The sequence below is a fragment of the Carcharhinus amblyrhynchos genome, chromosome 21, assembly GCF_965287045.1.
Source record: "Carcharhinus amblyrhynchos chromosome 21, sCarAmb.v2.hapA, whole genome shotgun sequence".
In the NCBI taxonomy this organism is placed as follows: Eukaryota; Metazoa; Chordata; class Chondrichthyes; order Carcharhiniformes; family Carcharhinidae; genus Carcharhinus; species Carcharhinus amblyrhynchos.
The window spans coordinates 47,895,772-47,922,103 of NC_137344.1; the positions used below are offsets into that span (position 1 = coordinate 47,895,772).

At 46.2% G+C, this 26,332-nt stretch overlaps 1 protein-coding gene across 1 annotated transcript; it reads left to right on the plus strand.

Moving 5' to 3' along the window:
- Positions 1-1,217: 1,217 nt before the first annotated feature.
- LOC145356598 (E3 ubiquitin/ISG15 ligase TRIM25-like) lies at positions 1,218-20,991 on the plus strand. The gene is made up of 7 exons (XM_080209405.1): positions 1,218-3,040; positions 5,780-5,875; positions 7,862-8,095; positions 11,863-12,031; positions 13,510-13,548; positions 17,403-17,456; positions 20,444-20,991. Exons 1-7 carry the CDS (start codon positions 2,462-2,464, stop codon positions 20,989-20,991), a joined length of 1,719 nt encoding a protein of 572 aa, XP_080065531.1. The 5' UTR covers positions 1,218-2,461.
- Positions 20,992-26,332: the final 5,341 nt, after the last annotated feature.

The window sequence follows — 26,332 nt, forward strand, 5'->3', positions numbered from 1 at the left end:
ATAGAATGTATTGATATAAATAAAGAACAAAGAACAACACAGCACGGGAAACAGGCCCTTCGGCCCAACGAGCCCGCGCCGCCATTTTAACATTGTGAGTTCCCTCTTCCACCCGTGACCCTTGTCTACGCTTATGGCACTCCACATTGGAAACCAGATTGAGGGGAGACTAATTTAGGGACAATTTGTTACACCCAATCAGCCTAAGAGCACGTCTTTTGGGGTGTGGGAGGAAACTGGAGCACCCGGAGAAAACCCACGCCAGCACGGGGAGAATGTGCAAACTCCCACAGACACCGACCCAAATCCATGTATCTGCACAGCAAACAGTGATAGTCACTGAGCTGTCGTCTTGCCCAGCATCTGGTCCAGTTTATAGACAAAAGAAGATTAGAATTGGTGCTCCGTAGGAATCTGGCACTTTGACCCCTGGTTTATAATTTATCAAATCAAAGCGGCATTTTAAAAATAGTTGCATTCTTTTTGATGATAGAAAAGCAGCTAAGGGAATTAGAACAAAACATTCATAAGTTGCTACAATGGAAATACGATTTGAAAATGAAACTCGGTTAAATACAAATGATAACTTGGTGAGTAAAACGCAATTTTATGTATTACATGGAAGAATAAATTAAGTGTCATTGTCCATAAAATTGACTAAAATATAAATACAAATTGACAAATAATTCAAACCAGAGAGAAAAGTTGACCAGTAGCCAACGCAAAGAAATTTATTTCCTAAATCAAACAAAAGAAGGGAAATTGCTGGGCAAACTCAGCAGATCTAGAGAGAGGAGTCCCACACTTTGAGTGCATGTCTCTTTTGTGCCAGACCTGCTGAACCATAGAACCCTACAGTGCAGAAAGAGGCCCTTCGGCCCATCGAGTCTGCACCGAACACAATCCCATCTAAGCCCTACCCCCATATATTATACCCACTAATCCCCTCTAACCTACACATCCCTGGACACTAAGGGGCAATTTCTTAGCATGGCCAATCAACCTAACCCGCACATCTTTGGACTGTGGGAGGAAACCCACGCAGACATGAGGAGAATGTGCAAACTCCACGTAGACAGTGACCCCAGCCGGGGATCAAACCCAGGACCCTGGAGCTGTGAAGCAGCAGTGCTAATGTGAGAAACACCGCTCACAGTCAAATAATTTAGTCGAGTCAAGTTCCGAAGGAGCAAGGTATTTTATTTAACGTTCTTGCAAGACCGGGTGTCCAAAAGATAGGCACACCCTACATCGAGTTTAAGCAAGCATTTTATACTATTTTACAAGCATATTAATCAATTACACAATATCTTGTTCTCCCCTAATTGGTGGTTCCTGTCCTATCAGTGAGTTGTCGTTCCCCTATTGGCTCACGGTGCCCCACATTCCCGTCCCCTCTACTCCCCTTCCAACCACGTTTCTTGTTATCGCGAGAGTACATATTATAGTGTTTATTCAATCTTCTTACTTGATTAGTTCTCCCATCTGTCTTATCTAAAACTATTTAACATGTCCAGTTCATACCGGCTGTAATCAATCTTCTGCTAACTTAATTACCGACGTCCCGACTATCTCAGTGACTGTCATCCCCCTGTAGTTAAGAGGTATGCTCAGTTGCAAAAGCAACACATCCTGCTTACCATTTGTCTCCTAATCTGGGCCCCCATACGTTCCTCCCACTGCCCATCTGGTGTTATCCCTACCCAATAGGTGGTTTCTTCACTGTCCTTGACCACAGTTCTGCTAGCATCAGCGAATTTTATACTCTGTGTTTGTGATTAAAACCAATTATTGTTCCCATAATGTGGTTTGGCCATGTGTCTGACTATATCCATCTTACCTGACTTTAAGCTATTTTTCTATGGTGTACAGGTATATGTGTTAACAGCATCTTTACCTGCTGTTCACAGCTAATAACCACTGTGCTACCGTTCCTTTATTCATTTTGTTTTCAATTTCCAGCGTTGACACGTAGCCCCAGTAAATTGCCTGGGCTTGTAAAATCTCACCCTGTGTGCTTCCCATCCCCACCCCCTTCCCCCTTATTAGGAAAAGGAGGAAGTGTTGGGAATGAAAGCGAAACTTTGCCTGGGAGGTTCCTGGAACTATTTTGGAGAACGCAGGGCAGTGTGGAGTGGAGAGAGAGGGAGAGGGAGAGAGAGCTGGCTGTTGGAAGATTTGGCTGTAAATTTTGACCTGGGGTTATCAGCTGTCAATGAATTGGGGAGGAGGAGGGAATCCGATCTCCACGGGAAGCAGGGAAAACAGGAACCAAACCAACAGTAAACAAGGGAGGGGTTCACATAGTGTGGCTGTGTCTATGAATCGACAAATTGTCTCGATAAGAACTTGTTCTCCTTGCTGTGCAAGAGCAGACTTGCTGATTTCCCAGGCGAGAATCCTGCCTTGGTTTCCTGTTGGACTTTAACCTGACTTCTTACTGCGTTGGGTCCCCATCGCCATGGCTTCGCCGCTGGGCTCTCAGGATAAGTTTGTCTGTGCCATCTGCCGAGACATCTTCAGCAATCCAGCCACTCTCCCGTGTGGCCACAGCTTCTGCCTGCAGTGTGCGCAGTGTTACTGGGAGCTGAACTCCAGCCCAGACAGATCCAGCTGTCCGCACTGCCTCCAAACCTTCAGCCCCAGGCCCAGCCTGCACAAGAACCTCATCCTGTGTGAAATCCTGGAGGAGCTCAGGTCCAGCGGCAAGCTCTCAGCTGGGGCTGAGGCCGGCCCGGAGGACGTGGCCTGCGATCTCTGCGCCCGCACCAAGCTGAAAGGCAGGAAGTCTTGCTTGGATTGCCTGGTCACCCTCTGCCAGGGCCACCTGGCAGCCCACGAGAAGAGCCCAGCTTTCGGGGACCACACCCTGGTCGAGCCAGTCAGCCAGCTGAAAGTCCAGCAACAGTGTGCGGCGCACGGGAAACCTCTGGATCGGTTCTGTAGGACGGACAGAAGGTGTATTTGTGAGCTGTGTGTCGGCGAGCAACATCTTATTCACGAAACTGTAACTGTGCCAGAGGAAGTGGACAAACGACAGGTAAGGGAATCTAGGCCATAAAACATGATGTGGGTATGCCGGCGTTGGACTGGGGTAAACACAGTAAAAAGTCTGACAACACCAGGTTTTAGTCCAACTTATTTATTTGAGAATAGACTCACAAGCTTTCGGGGTTAGTCCCTTCATCAGGTGAATGGAGAGTTCTGGCCTCAGACAGAGCATATAAAGCACAGACAGTTTAGAGATTACTGATTAGAATGATAAACTGTCTGTGCTTTGTATGCTCTGTCTATCATTCTAATCAGTAATCTCTAAACTGTCTGTGCTTTATATGCTCTGTCTGAGGCCAGAACTCTCCATTCACCTGACGAAGGGACTAACCCCGAAAGCTTGTGAGTCTATTCTCAAATAAATAGGTTGGACTAAAACCTGGTGTTGTCAGACTTTTTTTACCATAAAACATTAGACAGGGGTCGTGGGTGGAGAGGGGGGACTGGTGGTGTTGAGATGGCGGCGCATGGGCCTGTTTCCCCGGCTGATTTTTGTTCTTTGTAGGCCTGAGACAGAGACCCAGTTTCAGGGTGGAAGCTATCAATATTGAGAGTTAAAATCCAGATCGTTCCACAGTAATGTTCTTGAATAGTTGTGTGTGGACAGTGAATAGTACATACCCAGAAACCAGTAAACAGGGTACTTGTCTTATCCGAGGGAACGCTTACTGAGTATTTAATACCTTTTTACAGTTTTTTTTACAGCACAGTGGGTTAGCACTGCTGCTTCACAGCTCCAGGGTCCTGGGTTCGATTCCCGGCTCGGGTCACCGTCTGTGTGGAGTTTGCACATTCTCCTCGTGTCTGCGTGGGTTTCCTCCGGGTGCTCCGGTTTCCTCCCACAGTCCAAAGATGTGTGGGTTAGGTTGATTGGTCATGCTAAGAAATTGCCCCTTAGTGTCCAGGGATGCTTAGGTTAGAGGGATTAGTGGGTAAAATATGTAGGGGTTTGGGGGTAGGGCCTGGGAGGGATTGTGGTCAGTGCAGACTCGATGGGCCAAATGGCCTCTTTCTGCACTGTAGGGTTTCTATGCTTCTATGATCTTTGCTCTGAAAGCACATTACCCAATAAATTTGACATTATCGAAACTAATTCTTGCTTTTCAACAAGTAGAACCTGTATCTCCTCATCATTCTCATCGGGTAGAGGGCCTGAGCATCTTCAGCGCAGATGAATGGATAGCATCCCAGTCATCCTCAGCGCTGCCTGCGAGGTGTAGGTCAGCAAGCGTAATTTCTAAGTTTTCACCACACATCCCAAAGCTCTTTGAGATACTTTTAAAGTTTGGTCACTATCGCGATCTAAGAAACACAGTCACCTCACACAAACAGCGATGTGATAATGATTAGGTAATTTGTTTTTGTGAGGTTGACTGAGGGATAAATATTGGCCAAGACACTGTTCTCCAGTGCCAAAGGATCTTATATATATGCCAAAGGGGTTGTATCAGAGATGAGGGGGTCAGCCTATTAAGAGAGATTAAATAGACTGGGTCTTTACTCGTTGGAGTTTAGAAGGATGAGGGGGGATCTTATAGAGACGTATAAGATAATGGAGGGGATGCATAGGGTAAAGGTAGAGAGATTCTTCCCACTTAGAAAGGATAGCAGGACTAGAGGGCACAGCCTCAAGATAAGGGGGGGGCAGTTTAGAACGGAGTTGAGGAGGAACTTCTTCACTCAAAGGGTGGTGAATCTCTGGAATTCTCTGCCCGTTGAAGTGGTGGAGGCTACCTCGCTAAATATATTTAAGTCACGGGTAGATAGGTTTCTGATAGACAAGGGAATTAAGGGTTATGGGGAGAAAGTGGGAAAGTGGAACTGAGCCACTTCAGATCAGCCATGATCTTATTGAATGGCGGGGCAGGCTCGAAGGGCTAGATGGCCTACTCCTGCTCCTATTTCTTATGTTCTTATGTTGCTTGAAAGATCGCACCTTTAACAGTGCAGTTTCAAACTAGAGTGTCAGCTGAGACTTTTGTATCGAAGTATCAAAGTGGTTTTTGTTAGACAGAAGAAGGTTAAGAGGTGACCTAATTGAGGCATACAAGATGATTAGATCGGGTGGACAGTGAGAGCCTTTTTCCTTGGATGGTGATGGCTAACATGAGGGGACATAGCTTTAAATTAAGGGGTGGTAATTATAGGACGGATGTCAGAGGTAGGTTCTTTACTCAGAGGGTAGTAAGGGTGTGGAATGCCCTGCCTGCAGCAGTTGTGGACTCGCCAACTTTAAGGGCGTTCAAATGGTCAGTGGATAGGCATATGGATAACATTGGAATAGTTTAGGTTAGAGGGTCATTAGATTGGTTCCACTGGTCGGCGCAACATCGAGGGCCGAAGGGCCTGTACTGCGCTGGAATGTTCTAACTGGAGTGGAACAAGAACTCACAATCTTCCCGACACTGGATCGAGGGGGCTGACTCAGGGTTGACACAAATGAAGAGGAGGAATTAGGACCTGTGTCAAAATGTTAGGATTAAGGAGAGACTTTAAAAAGATGTCTTGGGAAGGGAATTCCAGATCCTGGGGCTCAGGAAGCTGATGGCAAAGGTGGGGCAATAACAATCCAAGATCTGCAAGAGGCCAGAATTGGAGAACTGAAAGATCTGGAGTGTAGTAGAGTTTGAGGATTGCATGGAGATGGGGAGTTTGAAACATTTGGGTGTAATTCAGGCAACCTCACGGTAGGTTATTAATCGCATGTGGGTTTTTTTTTCCCTTCTAGAAACTGATTCTCCAGGAGTTATCTCGTCATAAACAACAGCTACAAAACGCATTAGCAGAGACCAATAATCTTCAGCTAAAAGCTGACTCAATTAAGGTAAGCACATTGGTAATTCTGGACTTCATAAAAACACAAATGAGGGGGGAATTTCTGCACTCACAGGGCCACGCATCTGATGGATACCCTACCCCAGAGTGCAGTGGACACCGGAACACTAAACAAATTTAAGGAGATGGATAGATGGGCTTTTAATTAGTAACGGGATGAAGCATGATGGGGAGTGGGCAGGGAGATGGAGATGAGGCTGAGATGAGAACAGCCCTTGAATGGAAGAGCAGGCTCGAGGGGCTGGATGGCCTGTTTCAGCTCCTAGTTCTCAGGTTCTTCTAAAACAATGAGATTTTCTCCAGATAGACCATAGGAGTAGGACAAGGCCATTCAGTCCCTTGAGGCTGTTCTGCTACTCAGTTAGATGGTTTCATCTGCTTTGGTTCCACATTCTTTAAGAGCATTGGCTAACAAAAATCTATGCATCTGCACTTTTACTTCATCTCAAAATGTTTTGGAGCGTGGAGTTCCCGATTCCCACTTTGTGTGAAGAAATGTTTCCTGACACCATCCTAAATGCCGATCTTGGGTTCATGTCGCACTCTCTGTAACCCCCATGACTTGCCTGGGTTTGTAAAACCTCACTTACTGTCCTGTCTGGAGACAATACACATCTCTTGAACCTGTGCTCAATGCTCCTTCCACTCACATTGTTGGCATCTTTAAGACTTGAACAGCAGGTTAGGTGTAAAGACTCGCATTCTAATCAGTAATCTGCAGAGCAGCACGGTAGCACAGTGGTTAGCACCGCTGCTTCACAGCTCCAGGGACCTGGGTTCGATTCCCGGCTCGGGTCACTGTCTGTGTGGAATTTGCACATTCTCCTCGTGTCTGCGTAGATTTCCTCCGGGTGCTCCGGTTTCCTCCCACAGTCCAAAGATGTGCGGGTTAGGTTGATTGGCCATGCTAAAATTACCTGTTAGAGTCCAGGGATGTGTAGGTTAGAGGGATTAGCAGGTAACCGTGTCGGGATGTGGGGTTAGGTCCTGGGTAGGATTATGGTCTGTGTAGACTCGATGGGCCGAAGGGCCTCTTTCTGCACTGTACGGTTCTATGATCTAAACCGAGTGTGCTGTTATATGCTCTGTCTGAGGCCAGAGCTCTCCATTCACCTGATGAAGGGCAAACTCTGAAAGCTTGTGAGTTTACGATCAAATAAATAGGTTGGACTTTAACCTGGTGTTGTCAGACTTCTTACTGTGTTTATCCCAGTCCAACGCCAGCATCTCCACATCATCATCTTAAATGCCCAGACCAAAACTTGAAGTTTATGCTTATCCTGGTCTCCCCCACCAAAGTAAATAGTTTCTCTTTATCTGGCTGACACAGTGCTTAGCGCTGCTGCATCACAGCTCCAGGGACCCAGGTTCAAATCTTGCCTTGGGTCACTGTGCGGAGCCTGCACCTTCTCCCCGTGTCTGCGTGGGTTTCCTCCGGGTGCTCTGGTTTCCTCCCACAGTCCAAAGATGCGCCGGTTAGGCGGATTGGCCATGCTAAATGCACAGGGTTATAGGGATAGGGTTGCGGGGTTAGGGTGGGGAGTGGGGTAAGACCTGGATGAAATGTTCTGTCGGAGAGTCAGTGCAGACTCAATGGGCTGAATGGCCTCTTTCTGCCCAGTAGGTATTCTACAATTCTATGGAATCTATCAAATCTTCCAAATTATTTTGCACATCGCCAATTTCCATCACTCTATCAGTGTTGGCTGTGTCTTGAGCTGCTGAGTCCCACAACTGGATTTGCTCCCTAAACTCCTTTTTTTCTCTCTTTCTCCTGTGTTTGGTGTGAAATTTTATTTGTTAATCCACCGTGGAGTGATTTGTCATGTTTGGCTATGTTAATGATACCTCATAATCACAAGTTGTTGCTGAACCTCTCAGTCAGATGATCTTTAATAGTTAAGGCAGCGTGAATCTAATCAATGCGGCCTGTCCTCATTCGGGAATGTTGCCAATTTTCCTCTGTTGTTAATAGAATTCCGCAGAGGGGGTGAGAACTGAAATCACCGAGAAACTCGCTGCCATGATCCAAGCCGTGGAAGCAGTCCACAGGGAAGCGATTGGGCTGGTTAATGATGACGAGCAGGTGGCACTGCGCCAGGTCGACAGCATCAGGAGCCAACTCCAACAGAGGGGTGCTGAACTCAGCAGGAATGAGAATCAGCTGAGCTCCCTGCTGAAGATCGATCACCAACTCATCTTTCTGCAGGTAAGGACATCATTTCACATTTGTTGCTGGGGCTGGTGTCCCGAGGGAGATGTCCAGTTGTCCAGGGATGCTAAGAGCGGGATGTCCAGTTGTCCAGGGATGCTAAGAGCGGGATGTCCAGTTGTCCAGGGATGCCAAGAGCGGGATGTCCAGTTGTCCAGGGATGCCAAGAGCGGGATGTCCAGTTGTCCAGGGATGCCAAGAGCGGGATGTGCAGAGAAAAATGTCCATTTGTTCAGGACATCATGTTCTTCCACTGAGGGCTGAAGGTTGGGAATCTGTTTCATGTTTGCCGGGCGGGATTCTCTGATCTTGTTCACCCCACCCCCCTGCTGCCAGCAAGAATGGAGAATTTTGTATTCCAACCAAAACTCCTTTCACTCCCAGTCACCGGCGAGATCAGAGATTTCCGGCGATCAGCCTTTGCTTTTCCATTTGTTAATTTTCCATAAGTTATTTCCATCAAACAGCTATCTCACTGAGGGCCAGATATTCATCAAGGAAAAGTGGGATTGGGAAATTTTGTAGGATTAAGGTTCCCATCTTGATTTTGGAAGATCCTGATAGAGATCAGCATTGTTTTCTTTAGAATCTGGATGCTTATATTTATTTAAAGAATAAAGATACAAGTTTACTACATAAAAATCATGAATGCTAATACATACATTCTATCTTAAATAGTGAAATTACAGATAATAAAAGTACAATGCACTCAGTTACTTCCAATCTAAACTAATTTTTAACTCCAGTTGCCATCTATATATTCACGTACTGGCTGTGGTTTCTTGGATTTTCCATTTGCTTTTGCAAGGCTGTCCCTTCACATCTCCTCTAACCATCCTACAATGTTATACTCTTATTCAACACTTTTCTTAGGGGTAAGTTTTTCACTCAGAGGGTGGTGAGTGAGTGGAATCGGCTGCCGTCGGTGGTGGTGGAGGCGAACTCGCTGGGGTCTTTTAAAAGACTTCTGTATGAGTACATGGGATTTAATGAGATTGGGAGTTACAGATAGTTCTATGGCCTGGTAGGTATGGATGTGACCGGCGCAACTTGTGGGCCGAAGGGCCTGTTTGTGCTGTAGTGTTCTATGTTCTATGTTAACACAGACCTCACAGCATTTTCAGCATGTCCACCTTCCTGGTTTAAACATTCATTACCTTTGATGTTCACTCTCAAGTGAATAGTTGTATCTAAAACTTTGTCTGTCTCTCCTTCTCGCCCACTCTCAGTTTGGCTCTATCAGAAGTTCAATTCTTTGGGAGTTCTTCAGTCAGCAAGAGGGTTAAACTATTTTAACCAAAACACAAAGTTTCACCTTACTTCCATGGCTGTAATTCAAACCTAGAACCCAATCTTATGTTTCAAAAGACATCCTTTGATTACATTTCAAATTTTGCTGAGTATACAGCTGCAGTGACCTGCACCACATTAGGAATCTTGATTTAAGAGAGAGCTTGCCTTTCTCAGATATTTTTTAAAAAAGCTTCCGGTATTTTTACTTCCCTCTCAGTAACAAATTCAAGGTCTGTCTTTTGAGCTCTCGCCTTGTTGGTTTGCACCATGGCCCCGTCGTCTTATTGACCCATTTCCGTTTACAAAAATCGGAGGCATCTCCCTTCAGCTTCTCACTCGCCTTATCTGGTCCACTTTACTTTGGGCTGGGATTTCACTCTTCAAATCAGTCCGCAAATACTCGCGCGCTGTAATTCTGTCACAGTTTTTCCTGGCCTGAATAAATCCCAACCCATCGCCAATCTGTTATGGGGCTGTCATGATGTTTCTCCTACTGTAGTTCAAACTATCGTTTCCCTTAAGTAGCCAGACAAAGTCATACAGTGATTTAAGGTGATTTATTACTATAGCTAAAAGACCCTGACTAAATCTTGAAGACCAGAGTGCAGAATTCAGAAATATACAAACAATTACAGTTTCAAATTTGATTACAAGTAATTGGCATATACCAATAAAAGCATAGGAGTTATCTCTGTCCACTCACAATTATTGATTAAGGTTACATCATGCATGCACAAGGGTATAATGTCCAATGAAAAGTTGTGCATGTTATATCATGAAGCAATCCTAGGTCTTTCTCTGACCAAAGGGATATCAACCTCCCTTTCCATTGTTGCTTGTTCTTATGAGCAAACATGAGCTACAGCTGCACATCATTTAATTCAATGGTCCTTGACTCTCTTCTGGGTTTAATCAAGACTTGTGGTTTCTGCATGGCTTTCCCTGTGTGACTGAAATACAGCTTGCAGCTCATGTGATTTTTAAACTTGTGCGATTATTTACCATTTCACTCACCTAATTTGCACTCGGTGCATAACCAATAAACCAGAGTCTACACAGTTTGCTATAAGTTCTCATGTAATCGAAAGAAAATAGCCATTCAGAATTGTCCCTTCTCCAGAAACCTGTCAATGAGTAATAAGTAGGGAAATCCCATTGTAAACACCTTTTAGTCTATTTCACACCTCTTAATCTTCTCCAAACAAACACAGAGGCATGGCAAGACCACTTTAAAGATAAAGATCCAGTTATCGCAAGGTATTAAAGCTGTCAGTCAAACAAAGCTAACCCGCTCCCTTTGCAGCTGTGTGAACAGATTCTTGCTGGACTGAGTCGGCTAGTCATTCCTGTATTTATATTTGATGTGAATGAGTCAGTCCCTCAAGTGTTTACTGATAATTCCACTCAATGAGCTCAACTGTTCTCATGAGAGTGAAATGACTGGGTGGAGCGTAAGTATCAGCGCACAGCACTTAACTTGAAACATTTGTTTCTGTCTTGTTAAATCTCTGCAACTCTATAGATTTGAGAAGCTGTCACGAGAATGTTTAATAGAGATGTTTCGTATTTTGTTTCCCACGTACCCTGATCACATCGAACGGTTTATTCTGGGGTAAGGGTTCCTGGCACCTCCACCTGTCCAGCCTGAAAAGTAAGACCAGTCCCACACGAGATGGATAGGTCAGTTTTCTTGGGGCTATTGAGGATGGGGCAGTGTTACTCAAACTCCAGGAAGAAATAGGGAGAAAGGGCAGTGCAGTCAGTGTTAGTCCTGAAATTGAATTTAAGCTGATGGTGTGATTTACAAAGAACAAAGAACAACACAGCACAGGAAACAGGCCCTTCGGCCCGACAAGCCCACGCCGCCCATTTTAACACTCCGTAGGTGCCTCATTCCAATCCTTCTTCTATCTATGACTTTTGTCTATGCCTCTTGGACTCCACAAGAAAGGGGTGTAAATTTAGAGAATTATATGTGCGCCAGATTTAGGGAGGTCTAATTTAGGGACAATTTGTTAACACCAATCGGCCTGAGAGCACGTTTTTGGGCTGTGGGAGGAAACCGGAGCACCCGGAGAAAACCCACGCAAGCACGGGGAGAATGTGCAAACTCCCACAGACACTGACCCAAGTCGGAGATCCGACCCAGCTCCCTGTATCTGCACAGCAAACAGTGATAGTCACTGAGCTGTCGTGTTATCCATTGTGCTTTGTTCACCACAGAGGGTGGTGAATCTCTGGAATTCTCTGCCCGTTGAAGTGGTGGAGGCTACCTCGCTGAATATATTTAAGTCACAGGTAGATAGGTTTCTGATAGACAGGGGAATTAAGGGTTATGGGGAGAAAGTGGGAAAGTGGAACTGATCCACTTCAGATCAGCCATGATCTTATTGAATGGCGGGGCAGGCTCGAAGGGCTAGATGGCCTACTCCTGCTCCTATTTCTTACGTTCTTATGTTTATCCCTGATAGGAATCCAGTTGTTTAAAAGCAAGCGTGCAACCTCTGGATTTCCCACAACAGAAGACAGATGTCAAGTCCACAATGGCTCAGATCAACGTAGCTGTCACAGAACTTGCCACATGGGTCGAACAGCGAACGCAACTGTTCTCCAAGCAAATCCTCGAAAAACGGAACAGCGGTTAGTGATTTCATACACTGTTTCAACCTATCACTGTTTCAGCAATATGGATAAGGCAAGTGACTATTATCTAAACAGTAGGTGGGACTTTGCACAATGGTCAGCACCGCTGCCTCACAGCACCAGGGACCCTGGTTTTGATTCCCAGTTTCGGTCACCATCTGCGTGGAGTTTGTGCATTCTCCCCGTGTCTGCGTGGGTTTCCTCCGGGTGCTCCAGTTTCCTCCCACTGTCCAAAGATTAGGTGGATTGGCCACAGACCCAAGGCCAGACTTGAACTCGAATCCCTGGCATTGTGAGGCTGAATAATCATAGAATACCGTACAGAAGGAGGCCATTTGGCCTATCAAGTCTGTACCAACCACAATCCCACCCAAGCTCTATCCCCATAACCTCACACGTTTACCCTGCTATTCCCTCTGACACTCGGGTCAGTTTAGCGTGGCCAATCAACCTAACCTGCACATCATTGGACTGTGGGAGGAGACTGGAGCACACGGAGGAAGCCCACGCAGACACGGGGAGAATGTACGGGCTCCTGTGCAGACTTTTGATGACCTGAGGCTGGAATTGAACCTTGGTCCCTGGCGCTGCGAGGCAGCAATGCTCATTACTATGTCACCTTTTAAAGAGATAGGTGCAATTTATAGAACCCCGACAGCACAGGAATTAACTTTTCATTGCCTCAATAAAATCACCACTCTTAATTTGAGAAAAAATCTAAAGGAATTTAAGTCATGAAACTTAAATCCATCTGAAAAGGTTTGGGAACCACATATGAAATGTTAGGGTGGCGTACAGTCCCCGGGCTGCAGGTCGAAGAACTGCGGCTAAATCTGGAACTTCATTATGCCATTGAAGCCTAGATGCAGAGACCAAAACCTGTGTTGCAAACAGTCCTGATCAACATCTGACCCGAGACTGGATACGGAAAATTTTCACACGTCCTAGGCAGCCAGCTAAAACGGGTGTGTTTTCCGTTGGGAGCAATAGGTTGATAGGTTTCTCTCCCTATTATGTACATATAATATGTATATTATAGGTAATAGAACCTATTGTGTATTATGGACTAGGGGACACAGCCTCAAGATAACGGGGGGGGGCAGTTTAGGACAGAGTTGAGGAGGAACTTCTTCACTCAAAGGGTGGTGAATCTCTGGAATTCTCTGCCCGTTGAAGTGGTGGAGGCTACCTCATTAAATATATTTAAGACACAAGTAGATAGGTTTTTGACAGACAAGGGAATTAAGGGTTATGGGGAGAAAGCGGGAAAGTGGAACTGATCCACTTCAGATCAGCCATGATCTTATTGAATGGCAGGGCAGGCTCGAAGGGCTAGATGGCCTACTCCTGCTCCCATTTCTTATGTTCTCAGTATTGAAATGATAAATGAAGTAAATGGAACAATGTAACTTGCTGAAGATCACTGTGGAAATTAGCCTTCAATGATTTCTCCTCACTATGTTTGCTTTGTGTAGAACATCCAAAGGTGAAGAATAGTGAAGAGTTCATATTTTGTAAGTATTTTTGATTCTACACTAAGTCCAGATGTGACTTGTCAGTTGTTATATGTTCCAAATCAACAGGTTCTTCACTGAAACTCTATTGAAACGGGGCTTTTACTTGCTGGCTTCATTAGACCAGAGGCACAAGACAGATCCTCCTTGCCAACCTCACACATGCTGTCTTCAGTGTGAGACTGGGTTAAAATTGGCCCTGCTGCTCCCAGTATTGCTAACACATTAAGGCAAGCTCTGGGTATGAACAGTGTCCCTCTGCTGCAGACAACAGCTGCCCCGGAGAGGCTGAAAATATGGTTCTGAGACATCATCAACAGATATTAGGTCAGATACCAAATCTTGAACGAAAGGTAGATTTTGCAGAGTGTCTTAAAGGAGAGAAAGGTATCCAGGCAAAGAGACGGAAGGAAGAAATGGCAATGTTCTCAGCAATGACTGAAGCCATTTAAAGAAGGCACATGATTGGAAGACATGAATGGAGCCAGGTAAGCCAACTGGACAACAGGGCGAGAGGTGTTGGAGGGTGATTGTGTAATCAGGCAAGTCAAAAACTTTCAGACAGGTTGAGAAGTACGAGAAGGGAAAGTTTACCTTTGTCACAATCACATAGGATGCCCTGTGTTACTTTGTTAAGAGCTGCGTCAGCACGGTGAAACAGGCGCTGATACGAGGGATCCAAGCGCGGAGTTCTGGGATTTGGGAAAGGACAATGTTTGTACACCTGAGGGACGAAAGGGAAATTGGAGATGGAGCAGTAGTTGGCAAGAATGGAGTGGTCAAGGGAGGAGAGAGGTGACGATGCAGTTTTGAGGGAGAACCGGACTGTATCAGTTAACAAGGGAGACAGGATGGGAGACTGGGTGATCGCAGTTTAATGACAACTTAATAGAGATTTTGGAAACTAAAGAAAAATATGAATCCTGGTCGGGCAAGAAGGCGACCAGGATGAGAAGGTAATTCACCAATACACCAATACTGACCGATTTCCCCAATAGAATGTTATATAGTCATATTAACAGCACAAATGTCAGATCAACTTGGCAGCTTTTGATTTGTGTACTATTTATTGTAACAAATAACTCAATCAGGTTCCTAAAATTTATAAAGCTTCAAGTAAGGTTTATTTATTAGTGTCACAGTAAGCTTACATTAACACTGCAATGAAGTGACTGTGATTGGTATGTGGCCTGAATAACTCAGAAGAGGCAGTTGGCAGAGCCCAATTTGGACTTTAAAGAAGCCATTGGAATAGTTTTATTGCTGGAGATCGCTGTAGAAGGGGTCCCTGAGCTATGGGGGAGCGGGGGGCAGGCAACAATATCCTCCAGCGAGGGTGGTGGGAGGGGAGGCACCTCCTGTAATCAGTCCTCAATGAGAGAGCTTGTGTAAACCAAATGTTAAAGGGCCCTTACGATATTGGAGCCCTAATATCACCACCAGGTAGCCAAAGAAAGGCCATGACAATGCAAGAGAAAACATATTCCAGAGAGGTGCAGGTGGATCGCTGTAAAGGAACACCTGGACTATCTCAGGGGCAGGGATTCCACACCTGAGCAGGTCTCACAAGTGGCCATGGAGATGGCCACTTTCAGTATCAGTCCTCAGCTCGAAGCTGACTCCACATTGTCCCTCTGGATAGACTCATAGAACCCTACAGTGCAGAAAGAGGCCCTTCAGCCCATCGAGTCTGCACTGAACACAATCCCACCCAGGCCCTACCCCCATATCCCTACATATTATACCCACTAATCCCCTCTAACCTACACATCCCTGGACACTAAGAGGCAATTTCTTAGCACAGCCAATCAACCTAACCCGCACATCTTTGGAAGGAAACCAGAGCACCCGGAGGAAACCCACGCAGACACGAGGAGAATGTGCAAACTCCACACAGACAGTGACCCGAGCCGGGAATCGAACCCAGGACCCTGGAGCTGTGAAGCAGCAGTGCTAACCCACTGTGCTACCGTGCGTCCCTGTCTGAAGGCACAGTCTGAAGTTTGAAGGCACAGACTCGGAGATGGGAGCTGAGGAAGTGGACGTCCAGACTGAAATGGAGGTTGAGGAGGAACCCGCGTCGCTGACCCTGCGACACTCCCTCCGGAAACACGGGTCCCCCTCTCGGTTTGCACTGTCTGACCCAGCCCCACCTTCAACAGACCTCAGACCAATCGCTAAACAACAGGAAGGAACTTCTCACCGTGGGGACACTGAGGGGGAAGTGGACTGAAGTGGGGGGGGAGGGATGTTATGACAGGAAGTGACAATTCCATGGATAGGATCTGGTTTGTAAAAGATAGCTGTGGTCTGGCCTGTGTTATTGTAGAATCCCCACAGTGCAGAAGGAGGCCATTTGGCCCATCGGGCCTGTACCGACAACAGTCCCATCCAGGCCCTATTCCCATAACCTCACACTTGCTAATCCCCCTGACACCAAGTTCAATTTAGCATGGTCAATCAACCCGACTCGCACACCTTTGGACTGTGGGAGTCCACACAGACATGGGGAGAAAGTGAAAACCCCACGTAGACAGTGACCCAAGGCTGGAATTGAACCCGGGTCCCTGGCAGAGTGAGGCAGCAGTGCTAACCACCATGCCGCCTGGGCTGATTCTCTACACAGAGTTTGTGCATCCCAACAAAAGACTTGATGTACAGTAACATTGATGGGATTATCTTCAACACCTTCGCTTTTCTCTGCTTTGGCTTCTCACTGTAGACAAATCCTGGCGCAGCACTAAAAGAAAATGCCACTAAAGTTAGAAGAGAAATTCCGATTCTGCAAGGGCAGAAAGAACATTTAAAACGGGTGGTCTGGCTCTTCCGACGTGATCCCAAACGGATCCCTGGGATCATTATGGAGCAAGCAGGGCCAGTCTCTTACAAGGTTAAAGTCTAGGGTAGAACCTCAAAGAAAGGTTCATTGATAGATCTCCCCATGGGCTTCATGGTGTACAAACCCCCTTATCGAGTGAGTGGAGGCTTGCCCAATGGGATGTGATCAATGGGGGGGTGTTAAAACCTGTTGCTCTAACCCAGACTGTTGTTGGGAGGCCCCGGGGTACAGTCTTACCAGCTGTAAGGCACAGGCACAGCGCTTCCTTTGGCTTCCAATAAAAGGCTTCTGGTGATGGGAAACTGGGCAAAGCTGAATTACTACGGCACGGTAGCACAGTGGGTTAGCACTGCTGCTTCACAGCTCTAGGGACCTGGGTTCGAATCCCAGTTTGGGTCACTATCTGTGTGGAGTTTGCACATTCTCCTTGTGTCTGTCTGGGTACCCTCCGGGTGCTCTGGTTTCCTCCCACAGTCCAAAGATGTGCGAGTTAGGTGGATTGGCCGTGCTAAAATTGCCCCTTAGTGTCCTGGGATGTGTAGGTTAGAGGGATTAGTGGGTAAATGGGTAGGGTCAGGGTGGGATTGTGGTCAGTGCAGACTAAATGGGCCGAAGGGCCTCTTTCTGCATTGTAGGGTTCTACGGTTTTTACTAAGTCTGCCCCTGTCCATCACTGAGAGACGAGCAACTTGAAGTTTTGGCTTTCAGGGATAGGTGAACAGCCGGTCAAGCGACAATAAGCATCTGGAAGCTTGGCTAAATAATTGGAAATGGGCCTAATTTTGGGTCAGTCCTGGGCAGTTCCGATTCTGGACCCAAAGAGATTTCCCCTCACCACCTCCTGGTCTTTACCCAGGGAGTAACTTCAACCCTCAGAGCAAATTATTCTATTGATATCTCTCCTTATTGATCTATTTAATGTGTTTAATGAGATGTTAAATAAAATAGAAATGTGTGCCTGCAGCTACCTGTAGGATCTCACTGATTTTTGTCTTATTGTGTTTACTTTGTACAGCCACTCAAATCAAGAACATACCCAAGACCGTCTCTAGAACATATTACTTACAGTGTAAGTGTTCCTGACCAGTGCTGTGTTTTGTTCAATGATGGTTTACATTCTGTTCGATTTGCCAAATCCGCAAATAGTTCACAGGAAGTGCTTTGGAGCAACACTTCCACTTCCTGGTTCAACTCAGTCTGAAATGTGGACTGTCGGAACGACTGGAAGAAGCTGTTGTGGAATTAAGTGGCCAAAATGATCCAGATTTTCCTGCTGGCCAAACACATAGTCCCTCGAATGGCAAACACAGCAACCGTTCCCTGGTGGTGGGAGGTACAAAACTCCAGGCTCGAGCACAAACAGTTAGGCCCGCCCTGCGGTACTACCCTACCCGAACATCTTGATAACATTTTTGATTTTGTGTGCACTCAGTGCTCTCAATTTCAACTTGACATCAATAGTACTAATTTTTTTTTTTGTTTTTATTCCAATCAAATCCAATTCAGAGTCGTTGGGCCTGTTTCCCGTGCTGGGTTGTTCTTTGTTCTTTGTTCTTTGTTCAACAAGTTGAGACATTCCCAATCCAAGTTGGCAAGACAGGGCTCTCACCTCCTGTCTTGGGCTTGACCTACAGGATCCAAGCTGATTGGAGCAGGCATAGCTCCTCCTCCAAGGCTTGATCTCATTTGCATCTTAGGCCGAGATGCCACTTTTAAAAATTGCTTCAAATGAAGTTGAAATGTAACCTAACACTACACTTGATCTTAGCCAAAAGGCTTGAGAAGCTGACATCAATAGTTCTGATTTGGATCGAATTTGATACCATGTTTGGTAGCTCACTCAAATCATCCCCATGTTCTCAAATCTGGTCAGCACCAGCAATAACTACCACTAAAGTCACACTAATCCCATTTTCCAGCCCTTGTCCCATATCCTTGAATGTTATGATGTTTCAAGTGCTCATCCAAATATTTTTTCATAGGTTGTAAATTTTCCAGCCTCCACTACCTTCCCAGAGAGCACATTCCAGATTCCCACCACCCTCTGAGTGAAAAACCTTTCTCTCAAACCTCCTCTGTCGCTCACCCTATGCCCCCTCATGATTGACCTCTCAACCGAGGGGAATGGCTGCTTCCTATTCACCCTGTCCAAACCTCTCCTAGTCTTATACGCCTCAGTCACATTCCCCACCCTCAGCCATCACTGCTCTAAAGAAAATAATAAGAAGGCTCACAACACCAGGTTCAAGTCCAACAGGTTTACTTGGTAACAAATGCCACCAGCTTTCAAAGCGCTGCTCTCCACTCACCTGACGAAGGAGCAGCGCTCCGAAAGCTAGAGGCGTTTGCTACCAAATAAACCTGTTCGACTTCAACCTGGTGTTGAGAGAATTCTTACTGTGTTTACCCAAGTCTTACACCAGCATCTCCACATCTAAAGAAAACAATCCAAGCCTATCTATTCTCTCCTTTATAGCTCAAACACTCCATCCCAGGCAACATCCTGGTGAATGTCCTCTTTACACCCTCTAGTTGCTCACACTTTTCCTATAGTGAGATAACTGGAACTGTACACAGTGCTCCAGCTGTGACCTAACCCATGTTCTCTACAGCTCCAACATTACTTCCTCGCTCATATAGTCTATGCCACAACTGATAAAAGCAAGTGTCTCCATATGCCTTCTTAATATCCTATTCACTTGTTTGGCTGTCTTCAAGGATCTGTGAATAATTATCCCAAGATCCCTCAACATTTCCTACATTACAACACTGACTACACTTCAAAAGTGACTTCATCGGCTGTTAGACTCTTGAAGAAAAGTGCATTATAAATACAAGTCTTCCTTTTCCTCACCCCAGTCTTAAACGGTCAAACCCTTGACCTGAGACTATTCATTCTAGAATCTCTGGCCGGGAAATTTTATAGGTTTCAATGAGATGTCTTCTCATTTTAATGCATTCCAGAGAGTACAGGGATCTCACACAACGACATTGCCAATTATTCCTTTCTCATTACACAATACCCAGTCTAGGATGGCTTGCTCGCTAGGTGCTTCCCCAGTGTACTGGTCCAGAAAACCATCCAGGAATTCCTCCTCGACGATATTGCGGCTAATTTGATTTGCCCAACCCGTACGCAGATTAACATCGCCCACAAGTACAGATCTTCCCTTTTCACGTGCATCTCTAATTTCCTGTTAAATGCCATCTCCAAAATCACCAGCTTAGGGGTCCATAGACAACCCCTACTCGTGCTTTTTGCCCCTCGGTATTTCTGAGCTCTACCCACACAGATTCCACACTGTTGGAGTGAATATCCTTCCTCAGTGTGATGTTAATTGTCTCTTTAACCAGCAGTGTAATTCCACTGCCTTTACCTTTTTTGTCTATCCTTCCTAAATTCTGAATACACTTGGAAGTTCAGTTCCCATCCCTGGTCACCCTGCAACCACGTATCCATAATCCCGGTTATATCATTCCCGTTTACAACTGTTTGTGTAACTAATTCATCCACTTTGCTATGAATGCTCTGAGTGTTAAGTGTTGGGCGACACGGTAGCACAGTGGGTTAGCACGGCTACTTCACAGCTCTAGGGTCCCGGGTTCGATTCCCGGCTCGGGTCGCTGTCTGTGTGGAGTTTGCACATTCTCCTCGTGTCTGTGCGGGTTTCCTCTGGGTGCTCCGGTTTCCTCCCACACCCCAAGGATGTGCTCTTAGGCTGATTGGTGTAACAAATTGTCCCTAAATTAGTCTCTCCTCAATCTGGTTTCCGATGGGGGTACCATAAGCATAGATGTGGGTCAAGGGTGGAGGAGGGAAAACACATTGTTAAGATGGCGGCCTGGGCTCGTTGGACCGAAGGGCCTGTTTCCCGTGCTGTGTTGTTCTTTGATTCTTTGATCTGAGTGATACAGTTTTTCTCAAATCCCCTCCTGCCCCTTATCCTAAACCCATGCCCCCTCGCGAGGGGAGCCTACGAGGAATAGCGACTCCAATCTGTCTTTTCAAACACGTGTTGTAACAAAGGGATTTCCTTTCTTTCATTGTCTTCACAGATGCTGGAAGACTCCGATTCAATTTAAACTCTGCAAACGGCTGTCTTCACTTCTCTAACAGGTATCAGGCAGTGTGGTATTCAACACCAATAAATTACCCTGATCACCCAGACAGATTTGATAGGCAACCACAAATCCTGTGTGACTCTGTCTGGATCGGCAACTTCAGTCGTAGATATTTTGAATTTGAATTGTTCAAAAATCAGAGGAGTGACCATATTTGCGTGGGCATCACACACTCTGATATTGAAAGAAAAGGCATTAGCCTTTCCTCTGTGCTGGGTAGGTATAACCAGTCCTGGTGTTTAGATTTGCACCTAACACCACGCGATACTTTCTTAATCTTTGAGAATGGAGTCGAATCTGACATACCAAGCGTGAGCTACAACAGGATTGGAATGTTTCTGGACAATCGGAGCTTGTCGTTTTACAGTGTGACAGACACAATGACCCTAATCCACAAATTTACAAATATAAATACACAGACAGCCTATCCTGCTTTTCGAATGGGAGCTGGAACAGCCCTGAGACTCTGTCAACTTTGCTAAACACTAGTTTCTACAACTGAGAGTCCTGTATCGAATGCCTTTGGATAGAATGTAACTCCGACACCCAGTGGCCATTGATGACTCGTTTAGTTTAAGGAATTTGGACAGTTGCATTCACGACCAGCGCTCACAAGTGCGGCGCTGACGGGGTTTGAATTTGTAAGTGGGCGGCTGGGCGATGCCTGTGCGCCTCTAAGCTGTGGGAGGGGAGAGAGGTACAGTGATCCTCATGGGAATGCAAGATCCCCCCTGAGCCACATGCCACCCTGATTTGGAAATAGACAGATACAGAACATAGCTTGTAAATACAATGTATCAAGTCTTCACACTAATTCAACATTATAATGAAGCAAGTGTAAGGTGATTGAGATTGGTAGATGCTAATTGTAATCAAATTTGAAACTATAATTGCGTATGTATCTCTGAATTCTGCATTCTGGTTAGTTACAGGCTGTGACCTGCCAGTTTCTGAGCTACGTAACTTGATTAAACAACTGCTTAAGAGAGCTCTGTGTCTTGGTCTGGTTACTTGAAGGATAAAGTTGTGATCAATTAAAAATCTGGACATCAAAGCCCGCAACACTTTTCTATTAAACATCTTCAAAGAGTTGACAATAGTTAGTTTCAATATTGTTAACAATATACTGGCGCAGATTATCCTCTAGATAACTAGCTTAATATAATAACAAACTAGCATTGCCTAAGAACCTGGACAGTCTGTTATGATATGTGCATATGGTTGGCCAGACTGACATTTATCGTCTGTTCCTCCAGGTGGTTGGAGAAAGTGTTGGTCAGCTGTCTTCTCAAACCACTTGAATTGATATACCGACAATGCTGTTAGGGAGACTGTTCATAGATCATCATAGAACCCTACAGAGCAGAAAGAGGCCCTTCGGCCCATCGAGTCTGCACCGAACACAATCCCACCCAGGCCCTACCCTCATATCCCTACATATTATACCCACTAATCCCTGTAACCTACGCATCCCTGGACACTAAGGGGCAATTTCTTAGCATAGCCAATCAACCTAACCCGCACATTTGCTGATGACACAAAGATAAGTGGAAAAGCAAATTGTGCGGAGGGTGTGGAAAGTCTGCAGAGGGATCTAGATAGGCTGAGTGAGTGGGCGAGGACCTGGCAGATGGAGTACAATGTTAGCAAGTGTGAGGTTATCCACTTTGGCAGGAATAATAGTAAGAGGGATTACTATTTAAAGGGTGAAAAGCTGCAGCATGCTACGGTGCAGAGGGACCTGGGGGTCCTTGTGCATGAGTCGCAAAAACCCAGTCTGCAGGTGCAGCAGGTGATCAAGAAGGCGAATGGGATGCTGGCCTTTATAGCGAGGGGGATAGAATATAAAAGCAGGGAGGTCTTGCTGCAACTGTACAGGGCACTGGTGAGGCTGCAGCTGGAGTACTGTGTGCAGTTTTGGTTGCCGCACTTACGCAAGGATATATTGGCCTTGGAGGGAGTGCAGAGGAGGTTCACTAGGCTGATACAGGAGATGAGGGGGTTGGACTACGAAGAGAGACTAAATAGACTGGGTCTGTACTCGTTGGAGTTTAGAAGGATGAGGGGGGATCTTATAGAGACGTATAAGATCACAAAAGGGATGGATAGGGTAGAGGTAGAGAGATTCTTCCTGCTTAGAAAGGGCAGCCTCAAGATAAGGGGGGGGTGCAGTTTAGAACGGAGTTGAGGAGGAACTTCTTCACTCAAAGGGTGGTGAATCCCTGGAATTCTCTGCCCATTGAAGTGGTGGAGGCTACCTCGCTGAATATATTTAAGTCATGGGTAGATAGGTTTTTGACAGACAGGGGAATTAAGGGTTATGGGGAGAAAGCGGGAAAGTGGAACTGATCCACTTCAGATCAGCCATGATCTTATTGAATGGCGGGGCAGGCTCGAAGGGCTAGATGGCCTACTCCTGCTCCGATTTCTTATGTTCTTATCTTTGGACTGTGGGAGGAACCCACGCAGACATGAGGAGAACGTGCAAACTCCACACAGACAGCGACCCGAGCCGGGGATCTAACCCAGGTCCCTGGAGCTGTGAAGCAGCAGTGCTAACTGCTGCTGTTAGGGTGTTGACCTGACAATGTTGGAGGCAGGGTCCAAGGTGGGATGGAGGAGAAATTGCAGGCGTTTTTATTTATTTGTTCATGTGGGTGTCGCTGGCTGGGCCAGCATTTATTGTCCATCCTTGAGTAGTCGATTTGAGGGCGTTTAAGAGTCAACAACATTGCGGTGGACCTGGATTCACATGTAGGCCAGACTTAATGACATTACTGTTACTAGAGAGGCGGTGCTCGACAGACTGGAGGGGCTGATTATGGACAAGTCTCCAGGACCGGATGGAATGCATCCGAGGGTTCTGAAAGAAATGGCGGAGGTGATAGTGGATGCCTTGGTGGTTATTTTCCAGACGTCGCTGGATTCCGGGGAAGTGCCGGATGATTGGAAAACGGCTAATGTTACACCGTTGTTTAAGAAGGGTGCCAGGCAAAAGGCAGGGAATTATAGGCCGGTCAGTTTAACGTCTGTGGTAGGTAAAATGTTAGAATCTGTCATTAAGGAGGAAATTGCGAGGCATCTTGAAGGGAATTGCTTGATAGAGCATACGCAGCACGGTTTCATTAAAGGGAAGTCGTGTCTGACAAATTTACAGGAGTTCTATGAGGATGTGTCTAGGGCGGTGGATAGAGGAGAGCCGGTGGATGTGGTCTTTCTAGATTTTCAGAAGGCGTTTGACAAAGTACCTCACAAGAGGTTATTGCAGAAGGTCGAGGGACATGGAGTTGGGGGTAGGGTGTTAGCGTGGATAGAGGATTGGTTGTCAAATAGGAGGCAGAGAGTGGGGGTCAACGGGTGCTATTCGGATTGGCGGATGGTGACTAGTGGAGTGCCCCAGGGGTCGGTGCTGGGGCCTCAGCTTTTTACCATTTTCATAGATGATCTGGAGGAGGGAACCGAGTGTAGGGTGTCGAAGTTTGCTGACGACACCAAGATTGGGGGAACGGCAAATTGTGCGGAGGGTGTGGAGAGTCTGCAGAAGGATCTAGATAGGCTGGGCGAATGGGCCAGGAAATGGCAAATGGAATTTAATGTTGGCAAGTGTGAGGTGGTCCACTTTGGTAGGAAGAATGGTAGGAAGGACTATTACTTACGGGGCGAAAAACTGCAGCAGGCGACGGTGCAGAGGGACCTCGGGGTCCTTGTGCATGAGTCGCAAAAGCCCAGCTTGCAGGTTCAGCAGGTGGTCAGGAAGGCGAATGGGATGCTGGCCTTCATCGCGAGGGGGATTGAATATAAAAGTAGGGAGGTCTTGCTGCAGCTGTATAGGGCATTGGTGAGGCCGCAGCTGGAGTACTGTGTGCAGTTTTGGGCGCCGCACCTGCGCAAAGATATTTTGGCCTTGGAGGGAGTGCAGAGGAGGTTTACTAGGCTGATACCGGAGTTGAGGGGGTTGAGCTATGAGGAGAGGCTGAATAAACTAGGCTTGTACTCGTTAGAGTTTAGAAGAATGAGGGGAGATCTCATTGAGACGTATAAGATGATGAATGGGATGGATAGGATAGAGGTGGAGAGACTCTTCCCGCTCAAAAAAGACAGTAGGACTAGGGGGCACAGCCTCAAGATAAAAGGGGGGCGTTTTAGAACGGAGTTGAGGAGGAACTTCTTCACTCAAAGGGTGGTGAATCTCTGGAATTCTCTGCCTGTTGAAGTGATGGAGGCTGCCTTGCTAAATATTTTTAAGACGCGGGTTGATGGGTTTTTGATAAGAGAGGGGATTAAGGGTTATGGGGAGAGGGCGGGAAAGTGGAACTGAGCAGTGACAGATCAGCCATGATCTTATTGAATGGCGGGGCAGGCTCGAAGGGCTAGGTGGCCTACTCCTGCTCCTATTTCTTATGTTCTTATGTACTAGGTAAAAGGCATGAGTGACCCAAAAATGACAATGGTTTCATGTTTGCCATTCAACTTCCACATTTCTATCAAATTCAAATTTCATTGCATGCCGAGGTGAGATTCGAACCTGGGTTTCCAGCCAGGAACCCTGGATTCCTAGCTTAGTGACAGTGACAGTACATCTAAGCCATCGCTTGCTCCTAGTTTCCCCTACCTCTGCTAAGTTCTAAAGTTTATTTATCAGTGTCACAAGTAGACTCACATTAACACGAGGGGACATAGCTTTAAATTGAGGGGTGGTAATTATAGGATGGATGTCAGAGGTAGGTTCTTTACTCAGAGGGTAGTAAGGGCCCTGCCTGCAGCAGTTGTGGACTCGCCAACTTTGAGGGCGTTCAAATGGTCAGTGGATAGGCATATGGATAACATTGGAATAGTTTAGGTTAGAGGGTCATTAGATTGGTTCCACTGGTCGGCGCAACATCGAGGGCCGAAGGGCCTGTACTGCGCTGGAATGTTCTATGTTCTAACACTGCAATGAAGTTATTGTGAAAATCCCTTCGTCACCACACTCTGGCGTCTGTTCGAGTACACAATCAAGCAACTTCTTTTCCTGGACGCACAGCTCTCAGGGACACCAGGAAAATTAAACAGTCAGCATTTCTCAAGTTATTTGGGGTGGCATGGTGGCACGGTGGTTAGCATTGCTGTCTCGCAGCACCAGGGACCCGGGTTCAATTCCAGCCTTGGGTCACTGTTAGTGTGGAGTTCGCACATCCTCCCCATGTCTGCTTAGCCTTCCTCCCCGAGTCCAAAGATTGGCCATGCTAAATTGCCCTTTACTACTGGGGGTATTGGCAGGGTAAATATTATAGGGATGGGGCCTGGGTGGGATTGTGGCCAGTGCAGACTCGCTGGGCCAAATAGCCTCCTTCTGCACTGTAGGGTTTCTGCTGGCTCCTTGCAAGTTGTGTAGTGAATTTAAACAAAGAAGTTTATCTAGTACTCAGGAACACCAACGAGTGCATACAGCTCACCTTCTTTGTATTGCCAAGGATGACTAACACATCCTTGCAGCTTCCAAATAAATTTTACACCACCCAATGAGCTAAATCTATGTAATTGAACTTTATAAATCTCCCTGCTCCTTGTTCTGTGCTTCTGTTTTCGTTTCTGATCAGGTTGGTTGAAAAATATAGTTACGATCTCACAACATGAACATAAAGTGACTCCGTACAGCTAAAAAGCCTTTTCATTGTCTCTATTTTAATGTCACCCTCTCTCTACTCCGTGTATGGGCCAATGTTGTCTACCTGATACGTTGCAAGAAAGGATGTCCCGAAGCATGGTACACTGGGGAGACCATGCAGATGCTACGACAACGGATGAATGAACATCGCTCGACAGTCACCAGGCAAGACTGTT